This window comes from Ovis canadensis, chromosome 1 (genome assembly GCF_042477335.2).
Source record: "Ovis canadensis isolate MfBH-ARS-UI-01 breed Bighorn chromosome 1, ARS-UI_OviCan_v2, whole genome shotgun sequence".
NCBI classification, from domain to species: Eukaryota; Metazoa; Chordata; class Mammalia; order Artiodactyla; family Bovidae; genus Ovis; species Ovis canadensis.
In genome coordinates this window covers 222,473,925-222,486,058 of record NC_091245.1, presented here as the reverse complement: position 1 = coordinate 222,486,058, position 12,134 = coordinate 222,473,925, and the positions used below count along the sequence as shown (strand labels likewise).

At 39.7% G+C, this 12,134-nt stretch overlaps 1 protein-coding gene across 4 annotated transcripts in view; it reads right to left on the bottom strand.

Annotated features, from left to right (window-relative positions):
- Positions 1-721: 721 nt before the first annotated feature.
- GOLIM4 (golgi integral membrane protein 4) overlaps positions 722-12,134 on the bottom strand; it is an 86,033-nt gene continuing 74,620 nt past the window's right edge. For all 4 annotated transcript variants that reach the window (XM_069560879.1, XM_069560884.1, XM_069560890.1 and 1 more), the window contains 4 exons: positions 11,425-11,592; positions 10,181-10,249; positions 2,743-2,823; positions 722-2,436 (listed from right to left, as the gene is read on the bottom strand). In XM_069560879.1, coding sequence (XP_069416980.1) covers positions 2,287-2,436; positions 2,743-2,823; positions 10,181-10,249; positions 11,425-11,592 — 468 coding nt within the window. In that variant the 3' untranslated portion in view covers positions 722-2,286. The remainder of the gene's footprint in view (positions 2,437-2,742; positions 2,824-10,180; positions 10,250-11,424; positions 11,593-12,134) is intronic.

The window sequence follows — 12,134 nt, the reverse complement described above, 5'->3', positions numbered from 1 at the left end:
ACTGTGGGGATAAAGTAGACCCTGATCTCCCATTTCTCACAGTAAGAAGACAGTGAGCCCATCGTCATCCTTTACCACATTGAGTCACTGTGACCTCCATGTGGCTTAGATTATTCCTAGATCTAACTCAACCACTCTTAAATATCCAGTTATTCCATTTGTACTAGTATTAATATAGCTTTTTTGGTGCTCCATTCTACTTGTCCTTTAAAAATGTGCCTCCCCCCCTCACCACCACCTTATTATGTCACTGGTACCAAGTCACAGATTAATTGGCAAGGTAAATACAAGTGACATTTTATTTCTGCTCATCTCATTAATGTAGATCAGCTCTGGCTGATTAGTTCTCCTCCAAACATTGGCTAAAACAGCTCTATAATTTGGTGCTATCCAGAGTAAAATGGTTTGTGATTGCTTTGTTTGCTTTTCCAGGGAAGATATAATAGTTTTTTATTTTGTGTGTCACTGTCTTACATTCCTTTTTTCTTCCTCCAGAACTAGCTCAAATAAATATTTTTAGCTCTTTCATTAGAAAAAGGGGGAGAAGAACTCACGTGCCAATCCAAGCAGAGAAAGAGATAGCAAAATAGGAATAGATTGGGAAAAGCACTTTATAATTCTTTACTATATATTGGTAACTCTTACAATTTTTCCTTTTATGAAAAAGAACAGAAAAATGTAAGATTGGAAACTAATAAAAAAATCACATACTTTTAGAAGATTTACCACTTGCTCCTTTTCATTTTATTGACTATTACCAAGTTTCAATGTGTTTCAAATAATTAAATACTGCAACTGGGACATTAAAAATACAAACTAATTTACCAAAATAATTGTATTCTGAATATTATGTACAATATCATACATTTTACATTACATAAAGGGTTTTTATACATAAAGGTAAGATTTGATTCATGATTACTGAAAATCCAAAATACATTTGAACAAAGCATTCCTATGCATACATAATTAATGACTCATATGGGATAATCAAAAACCATACATGAGTGTGGTTATTAAAAAATAAAGTTACATTCATACAATAATAGTACAAATTGAAATCAGTTTTAATTTGAAAGTACTATTATAAAACCACACACATATGAATGATATAACCTAATTCTATTTAGTTAAAAATTTTCATACTTGAGACTGAAATATGTCTCTATCCCACGGGAAATTTTTTATTTTTAATTTTAAGGGATTTGCATAATTCATCATCATTAAACGTGTATCCATGGATATAATGCAGACCTAATCCCAGCAAATAGAAAAGTCATGAGGGTCAATCATACCACCTTATGTACTTCACCATATAGCTTTTGAACAATATACTGTTCAGTTGTACAGTTTGGTACTTCTTCATATTCATGCTTGTCATCAATGATTAAGTGTTGAGGCACAGAGTTTACAGGGAAATATGTATTACTGTCAAGAATTAGATACTAAAGTAAGGCTATCACTGCGTGACTACCGAAAAAAAGAAGGGGTGCTCATGTGGAAAATGCCGCCCATGCACACCAAATTCGTTATTAAACAACGTGTCAGTCCTTTCAAAAGGTTAATATGGTGATGTGTCATACCTTGGTTGAATCCTGAAATAGCTAAGTCCAAAAGAGTGCCACGTAAGTTTTAGTACTATCTCACTTTTAAATTTAATTCAAGAGGAAGACCTGTGATTTTAAGTAAAATCAAACATTTCTCTAACTGATCCGAGAAGCCTGAAAAACAGTGTCTTTATAACAAAAACGTCTTTCTAACTGTATGTCACTATGAATCTTATCCCAGAGATACACAGACAGGTGAAAATTCTATCAGAACTATACATAAGAACCTTGGAAAGGCACCAATTAGTAAATTGGCCATTCTCCTTAAAATGTGTACAGCATTTTTCAGTATTCCCTATCTTGAAATTCTGCATTTCATCAAAGGCAGACAGCAGAACATTTGGAAACTGGAAGACAGAGAAGGAACAAGTTAAAACATATACAAAATCAAGGTCTTTTCCAACATCACATAATCCGTGAAAAATGAGATTCAGAGCCTAACGTCTGCTATATCATTTTTCTTCTCGTTCAGGTCTTGCTTGAATATAAAAAGAAGCTCTAACCTAGGTTATCAAAATATATTCATATAAATGTATGAGCATTTCTAATACAAAAGTTAAAAAAGGTCTAAATTTTTAATTTTTGTAATTAAATATCCTAGAGTTCAGTAGGCAGATTTATTTTTGAGCAGCTTGAAAAGCATCCGACAGCTGAGCTCTGCCTGTGAAATTGGGCATGGCTACATTTCAGCTCTTCGCCGTGACTTCTCAGCGGCAGCAGCCCCATCCTCCTCCTCATCGTCCTCCTCCTCATAGTGCTCCTCTCGGCCTTTGGGGTGGTTGTCATCTCGAACTTCTTGCTCTTCTCCTTCATTATTTTTCTCATCGGCCTTAAAGTTAAAAGACAAAAAGGAAAACTGAGAGACAGGACACTGAGTTAGTGGTATAAATAATTCTCTCTTAAAAAAACACAAAACAAAACAGAAAGAAAACAAGTGAAGAAAATATTCCAATAGGCAAGAGTGCTACGGTCTTTTCTAATCTTCACACTGTCACACAATTTCCTAATTCCCAATGTTATACTCCGTGGCACCTCAGATGTACCCACTGGGATCTTTCCAACTATACACAGGTATCTCCTACTCATATGCACAAAGGCACACATGTGCAATGGAAATATGTATATCCTCACATACATTTTCATCATTTTCACCATAGGTCTCTTCAGCATTATGCTCCAATTCCCTTTTTTTCTCCTCAGTCAAATCTTCCTGAACCTAAAATAAACCAGAGACATCAAGTGGACACTTGTATCATTTCAACACTTGAAGCAACATATTCTGATTTCCAAAAAGTTCATTCAAATCAGTAAAGACAAAATTAAGCTAAAAATAAATCTGGAAAGACAAAGATTTGACTTGCCTATTGGCCATGAATAAATGTGTAACATACTTACTAAAAAAATTAGTGTTATTCAGAATCTAGGACTTTTGTGTGTGGAGTTTCTGATTTGTTTGAATAAGGGTTAACACTCCAAGTATGACACCTGAAGAAATTCACGTTAAAAAGTTAAAAAACTCCTCTTTTCCAAAAGAGAGAACTGTGAAAGTCTGAGAGTTCTGACAGAATGTAAGTTCTTGTGAAGAACAGGAACCATCAGTCTTACTCAACTAACTGCCCTTCAATACCTAGATGCATGCTTGGCATGCTGCAAGTGCTTAATAAATATTGTTTTAAATGAGTCAATGAATGAGTCAATGCAAAACATATCTGCTCTCACAGATATTTACAAGTCACAGAAATCAGGCACCACCACCTACACTTTAGTGTAATCGAGAACAGAGAAAAACCTGTATATATACATTTCTATAATTAAGAATAAACTTTTTTTGGCTAAAATATCTAGAACATAGAACATAATCATTTCAGTTTCTTCATAGAATATTTATTAAGCTACCTCAAATCTCTGCATCTCTTTGTATTCTAACACATTTCTGTTTTAAGTAGTTCTCTTTCAGGTATGCTATTACTATTATGTGTCATTGATCCTGATTATCTCAAAATGCAAATCAGAGAAAGAATCCAAACGTTTTTGATCATTAAATTTCTATTTAATGATCACATCTATGAAAACAGAGGGCAATATATTTTATAATTTAACTATGACAATGGCATAAGAGTAAGTCTTGAGTAACACAAAATTACCCAATTTGGGGAGGGGGCAGTGTATATGTGTTAAATATCCCAGAAATGGGCAAGGAAAAGAAAGTATACTGGTGTTATAATTAAGGAACAACAAATTAAGGGCTGTGTCAAGGTGTCCATAGCCCAGGTTCAGCAGAATGAACTGCAACCACCAGACCCACTCTGGAGGGACCCTGACCTATTAAGAGTCTACAAAGATGAACCTTCAAAGATGCCAGCCTAAGATGCTGGCCTTCATGAGTCTTGTCTAACCAGTCCATTATTGGCTGGACTCACAGCTCCTAGACCACACTGGCACCAAATAAATACATTGTGGTGACAGATATAGAGTATATTTTGTATTTACGTGTCCTGGTAGAGCAAGCTATAAAGAAGACACTTCTGCCTCACCCGTAGGCTGTAGCAGTGGCCAATGACATCTCTTCGGCCCTTAGTCACAGAATAACAACACTCCCCAGGACATTATAGCGAAAACAGTGAAGCACTTATTTCGGATTGTACTAAGGTCTCACTAATTGAAAACTGCTAAAGTGTCTCGGTTGATTCCAGTGAGAAGACATGTCTTCTATGGCCTTTATAATGAAAATATACTAGTGAACAGTAAATACTGTAGTTGGGGTTGGGAGGGAACTGCCTTGAGACTGTGGTACAGTGAAAAGAATAAATCAGGGTTAGCAAATGTTTGCTATAAAGGGCCAGTTAGTAAATATCCAGGCTTTCTTGACCATCAGGTCTCTGTAGCAATTACCCATCTCTAGCGCAGCAGTGGCCTTAGACAACACGTACACAAAAAGGCATGGCTTTCGTTCCAGTAAGGCTTCACTTATAAAATAGACCCAGGCCTATAGCCTGCCAACCCCCTAACACAGACCATGGAGTCAGACAGAGCTAGATTAGATCCTTGGCTCTGCAACTCTCCAAGCTGTATAAACAATAAGGTCATTTGTTTTTACTATGAAAAATTTCAAGCACAAAGACAATGATTCAATAAACTCCCTAATAGCCATCACCAAGGCTCAAAGGTTATCTCAATGTTGCCATGCCTGCATCACCTATCACTTTATTTTCTGATGAATTATTCTTAAAAATTCTAGATATCATGTAATTTCAGCCCTACCCATCTCTAAACACATTGCACTTTTCTTATATAACCATAATGCCATTATTATATCTAATAATAATTCCATGGCATCATCTAATGTCTAGTCCTCACTTACATTTTCTCAATTGTCTTAAATATGTCTATTTACATCTGGTTTGTCCTAATCTAAACAAAAGTCATATCCAACACCAATTCCACTTCCTTCTTTTTTCCTTAATGCTATATTATTGTCCAGTAAAATGACCCAGACTCTGGATTTATTTGCTTCTTTGAGGTGTCAGTTATTTCTTTAGCCTCCACATTTCTTACAAAAGGAAGGTAGCTTAAAGGCTTGAATGAATTCAGATTCAATTTGCAAAGTAAAGATTTCACAGCAATGATGCTGTAGACTTTATATTTCCATCACCTCAGGAGGCATATAGTGTCTGCTCTACTTTTAGTGAAGCTAAAGTTGGTCAGTGAGCTCAGACAGCTATAGCCTGATCCCTCCATGGTAAAATCCCCTGACCTCCATTAATCTGGTGATGTCATCCATTGATGACTGCTCCTAAATCAACTGTTTTAATTAGGGGTTACAAAAATGGTGACTTTCTAATTCCATCATTCCTTCTGTATTCACTCATTTCTAAAAAGAAAAACTTGCCTGTATCAACTATTTAGTTACTATGCTTTAATGTAATGCGCATGTGTGTGCATGCTCAGTCATGTCCTACTCTTTGTGACCCCATGGACTGGAGCCTGTCAGGCTCCACTGTCCATGGAATTTTCCAGGCAATAATACTGGAGTGGGTTGCCATTTCCTTCTACGGATCTTCTCAACCCAGGAACCGAATGCATGTCTCTTGAGTCTCCTGCACTAGCGGGCAGATTCTTGACCACTGAGCTACCTGGGAAGCCCAGTTACTACGCTTGGTATACTTAATTATGAGAGCTTTTAAAAGCAGACCCGGGTAGGGTCTAATCATGGTTCTAACAACAACAGCTGTGTGACGTTTGAAAACTTATGTAACCTCTTTGAAGTTCAAATTTCTTACCTGTCAAAGAAAGGGTTTAGATAAAAATCAGTGATTTTTAATTTTCTGTGTGTGTGTGTGTGGTATGGTGGGGGTTAAGGACCGCTTTGATGAGAAAGTCTTCGGTAAGTAGGCACCCAGGCATACATCATTTTGGATAGAAGTCTCAAGAGGTTCAGACTTCTCTAACAGCGTATTCCTGAAACATCAGCATTAGCTGCGAGCTTGTGGAAAAACTCCGATTCCTAGGTCCCACACAGATAGGAACAGAAGCTCCAAGAGTAAGGTCTGATCCAGGGATCTATATGTTTTACACACTTTCCAAGGGGATTCTCATCCACAGCAAAGCCTGAGAGCCACTTGAGTGACAATGAATGTCTCTGGCTAGAGAGATAAATACTGTTTTACGAGTTCTTTCCTCTCTTGGAATCTACTGTAGAAAATTTAGGTTGTGGACCAACTGACAATATAAACTGAGGTGGAAACCATTGATTTAAATTACTCTTTAATTTAGATATTACATAAATGAAAATTTTATAATTTTTCAAATTTATGAATATGCCTTTTCTAATATTCTAGTAATATATTCTTTACATTTGGGGGCAAGAGTAATTCAAACTCATCTTAAAAGCATTACTGAAATGGGACAAAATGATATGGAGCTTGTCATTTTAAAATATGTTTTGACTAACAGCCGCCAAATGTTACTTTTTTACAATGTGGACATGCCAGTTATGTCTTCCACACTTGATCCTCTTAATTATCCTGCTAAATCCGATGGAAACATTTTGTTAAATATCTCCCCTAACCATTCCTTATTACTCATTCAGTTCAGTTTAGTTCAGTTCAGTCACTCAGTCGTGTCCGACTCTTTGCGACCCCATGAACTGCAGCACGCCAGGCCTCCTGTCCATCACCAACTCCGGGAGTCTACCCAAACCCATGTCAATCGAATCAGTGATGCCACCCAGCCATCTCATCCTCTGTCATCCCCTTCTCCTCCTGCCCTCAATCTTTCCCAGCATCAGGGTCTTTTCAAATCAGTCAGTTCTTCACATCAGGTGGCCAAAGTACTGGAGTTTCAGCTTCAACATCAGTCCTTCCAATGAACACCCAGGACTGATCTCCTTTAGGATGGATTGGTTGGATCTCCTTGCAGTCCAAGGGACTCTGAAGAGTCTTCTCCAACATCACAATTCAAAAGCATCAATTCTTTGGTGCTCAGCTTTCTTTGTAGTCCAACTCTCACATCCATACATGATCACTGGAAAAACCATAGCCTTGACTAGACAGACCTTTGTTGACAAAGTAACTCAAATTACTGATTACTAAAATCTAATGATTTAGGCATTTTAGAAAAATGACCCTATGTGATGTGGCAAAGTTTAATAAATAGTTAAAACAAAAAAAAATAAAACAGATCTCCTGAATCTGAATGGACTTGGCTAGCTACCCAGTCCCCATATGTAATCATGCCTTTCTCTGATGCATCAAAGATCTTAGGGGGTGAGCCAGGAACTGGAAGGATGCCCTTAAGTAACCAAGAAGCCTAAAATCCAAAGAGATGGATGGGACATGATCACGGAAAGACCTTCAATCTGTGATGGACACCCCTGCTTGCTGGCTAATGTTTAGAGTTTCTGCCATCCGGACAGTTTCTCGATGTGGTGATTCCCAGGCCGACAAGCCACTAAAGGCAGCCAGGAAACCTTGTACCTGTTCTTATGTGAGTGTTCATATCAATCTGGCTTTACTCAGATTGGGGAAACAGAGCACTTGGGTTTTTCACAGTAGTCATTTAAGCTCTCTATATTTTTAAACATTTAAATCATTTTAAAGTACACACAGCACTTTCTGGCAATGTCACAGTTTGTCTCATTTGCTCATAAGGAGATTTAAAAAATCTGTAAAGTATGCAACACGCGGATGGCTTTTCATAGGAATGTCTTATCATAGGAATGTCTTTCTAAGGATCCCAAAGCAAAAACAATCAATGCTTGTTAACAGTCGTTTTTCGATCTCAAAAGGAAAACACTGTTGCATTACGATAAGAGAAGGCAGGGATAGGGCAGATTTCCTAACATCACACTTGTTTGGGGTTCTGTACTCTCAAAGTTCAAGTCACAAGTCTCATGGGCTGTGCCTCTGAACAGGTACAACCCTGGCAAGATGCAATTCCTCCTTAGAGGCAAATGTGACAAGGCGGCAGATTGATGGTGGACTGGAAGGGAGGCAAGCCAATGGTGGCAATGGGCCTTACATCTCAGGGGTCAGCTGGAAGCCTCTGAGGCTTAAGGAAGAGAACGATGCACATTACCCTGCATTTTACAGTTTTGAGTGCTCACATACATGACACTCATAGACAACAGGCTATGTATTCTCACATACAGCATCCCTCTTTGTTTTTCTCATTTTGCTGCACTCCGCTGAGAACTTCATCTATTACTAGGCCTTGACTGGTATATGGAAATTCTCCCTCCTCAAGGGAAGAACTGAGAACAGTGGAAAGAGGTGGGAAAATCCAATAAGCACCTCAGGAACTGCCAAAAAAATAAAATACAGCCTGAATAAGGGACGCTTAGAGGGCAGAGGCGAAAGGTACCCAGGGAAGAAGAGAGGCAGGCTGGGCTTCTGCTGAGAGCTCATGTGGTAGCCACCCTGAAGGAAAAGGTGTGATGACCTGAGTCTGTCAGGGTCCGAGAGCGGGGACAAAGGTGCAGAGCTGGGAGTTCTGGGCTGGGCACTGGGGGGCCTCTGCCTGTCACCATCCTCCTTCCCTCCCACCTCTCTTCCTTTCTTTTCTATCTTTGATCCCTCTTGGATCACACATTAACTGATAGAATACAGAAGTAAAAAAAAAAAAAAATTAATCAGTAAATACTGATTAAAATTTTATGTTTACCCTTCTGAATTTTTAAAAAGAAGCCAAGGTGAGCCTCTTCTCTTTTAATCCCTCAAAGATCCCTGGCAGCAGACATAATGAAACAAGTAATATTAGTCCAGACATCCTGTTACAAGAGAGGTCCAGATGAATATCTTTCTCTTGCCAGATGTCTTCATATTCAAGGCTGCCGGGTTCTCTAACACTCTCTTCTGATGACACGGCTCAGGGGTTTGATCAGGATGAACAGCAGGATGAGAAAAAGGGGAGAATAAGAGGATCAAGGCAGGTAGACTGCATGTAAAACTACAGGTATATGTTGCCAATGCCTGCAAAGAACGACGTTCTTCTCTGTTTTCCTGGTATAAACACAAACTTCAGCATCAGCTCTGAAAAGCTGACAAATGCAACCAGGCGAGGCAGCAGCCTTAGCTGAGGGAGCCCTGCCCATGAGGCAGAAGCACGGGCCTCTTAGCAGGCTCTCAGGCAGGTTCAGGCTGCCACTTGTCCATCCTCTCCTGCCGCTCCCCTTAGGGCCAGAGTCACACATTTGCAAAGGCCTGGTTGAGAAGCGCCTCTGAACTAGGGCTTTAATTTGCTAGACCATTTTCTGGTCCAGAGAGACATGGAGCCTGGGGCCTGGGCCTCATGTATATCATATTCCTGTGTTCTGAGCGCCATACAGTACCCTGCTGAGACTAACCAGCTCAACCAACAGCATTAATCAGTCAACTACACAATTGTGGCACTACACGCAACAACACTACATACTACACACAACTACACATGGTACATGCTCCATGAAGCTAATTTACAGTAATATGCTAGGGGTTTGCAATAAAAAGCAAACTGAAATGGAATGCTAAGAAATTCTACCCGAATGCATTTTACTCAACTGAGCTCCTTATCAATTTTTCCTTTTCTTCTTTGTTTAAGATACTAAACTTTTAATAGAAGGGAAGAGGCTAAAAGTGAAAATGTTTTACATGTCTAGAGGGTGTTAAGTGTGTTCTGCTGGACACCATGGGGTGTCGCTATGAGGCAGGAGCAGTGGCCATGTCTACAGAGAAAGTCTCTGAGGTTTGTCCAGACTCTCAAGGGGCAGAGCTTTGTTCTTTTTTCTTGTAAGGGAAAGAGACAGCAGAAAATATTTTTACAAAGATCACATAAACCTAAGTATGCCATTCCTGGAAGGTCAAGTGTCTTCTTAATTCAAAATCTCTAGGGAAAACAAGAGAAGAGAATTCTATCATCCTGTTTTTGTTATCTTCCAACCAAATATCTCCACGGCTATGGTCCATTTCTCCTCGAAACCATCCTTCCTTATCTAGCCTATGGCTCTAAACGGTCCTAGGAAAGCCCATTCGGAGAGGTTTTGTTCAGGTGAGTGTGAGACCTCAAGCAGTCTGGCCTCCTGCCCTCCCCCTTCCTACCTCCTCTTCCCCTTCTTCCTGGTACTGCTCATCCACGTTGTCCTCCTGCTGGTCTGGGTTTCCTGCCATCTGTTGAAACAAAAGGAGAGGTTCAGGTTACTGAACACTGGAGATGCATCTTCCAGTCCTCTGGGACAAAGAACAGGCAGGCCACCATGAACAGTGCATTTCAATGCCTCAGTGGGCAGGAAATGATGACTAATCACTCCCAACAAAGTCCAGGATGCCCATGACCCACTCCTGAGTGCAAGCACTGCATGTGAGGTAAACTTCCTGTCCACACAGGTTATAGCTAAAACCTTTTGCATAAAACCTGGCCTTTATAGGGCTTCCCTGGTGGCTCAGACGGTAAAGAATCGGCCTACAATGCAGGAGACTCAGGTTTGATCCTTGGGTTGAGAAGATCCCCTGGAGAAGGGATTGGCTACCCACTCCAGTATTCTTGCCTGGAGAATCCCATGGACAGAGGAGCCTGGTAGGCTATAGTCCATGGGGTCGCAAAGGTTCAGACATGACTGAGAGACTAACACTTTTCACTTTAGGCATTTATAAAATCCCCAGGTTAATACAACCCAGCAATCCCACTGCTGGGCATACACACCAAGGAAACCACAACTGAAAGAGACACATATACCCCAATGCTCATCACAGCACTGTTTGCAATAGCTAGGACATGAAGCAACCTAGATGTCCTTTGGCAGACGAATGGATAAGAAAGTTGTGCTACATATACACAATGGAATATTACTCAGTTGTTAAAAAGAACACATTTGAGTCAGTTCTAATGAGGTGGATGAAACTGGAGCCTATTATACAGAGTGAAGTAAGTCAGAAAGAAAAACACCAAAGTGTATTAATGCATATGTATGGAATTTAGAAAGATGGTAACAACGACCCTATATGTAAGACAGCAAAAGAGACACAGATGTAAAGAACAGACTTTTGGATTCTGTGGGAAAAGGCAAGGATGGGATGATTTGAGGAAATAGCGTTGAAACATGTACATTACCATAAGTAAAATGGATGATCAGTGCAAGTTTGATGCATGAGGGACAGGGTGGGGAGGGACGCTGGGGGCGGGGTTCGGGATGGGGGGACACATGTACACCCATGGCTGGTTTATGTTGATGTATGGCAAAGTCCACTGCAATACTGTAAAGTAATTAGCCTCTAATTAAAATAAATTAATTTAAAAAAATGAAATCCCCAGGTTAAAACCACCCTCCATCACAGCACCTACTTACCACCAAATGTTCCTCCATTTCTGCATTCTGTTGCTTTTGGTGACTTTGTTTTTGCTCTTCATTTTCATCTGGCAAGTTTTCTTCCCTCACTTGCCCAGCTTCTTCAAATTCATCCTCGCCTTGATTATTAGGGTCATCTGCTGGGTTTATATCCTCTACAGCTGCCCTCTGTAAAATTTTAATGAAAAGCAAGCACCACTTCAAAAATCCAAGATCAAGTTTAATTTCATTTGAAAGGCCACAGGCTGACAGAAAATTAAATTGTCCTTTACCAGACTGCTCAGGTCTATCCTTACCAAGACTCATGGGTACCCATCCTGCTGTCAAAAGATAAAGCCTCTGCTTTGTCAGAGATGGATGCATCAGAAAGAAGTTCAAAGAGCACTTCTTTCCTGTGAATGATTCTAAAACAGTTCTCAAAGCTCCAATGCCATAAGTAATATGAGCATAACTAGATGACAAGAAAAACAGTTAATGAAACCCAAAGGACCAAATAGGACAAATAATTAAAATGAGAGATTTAGATAGGCAAATGGTAACTGCTTTCACCAGTACATCGATTTTTACAGACCAGTTATTCTTTGCAAACCAGCTGATGTAAACAGGTGAAAAGCAGTTGAGGAGAGAGGAAGCCCACACCAGCAGGCACCCAGGAAGAAGGCCTGTGGGGAGACAGTTCAGTTCAGCTCAGTTCAGTCGTTCAGTCGTGT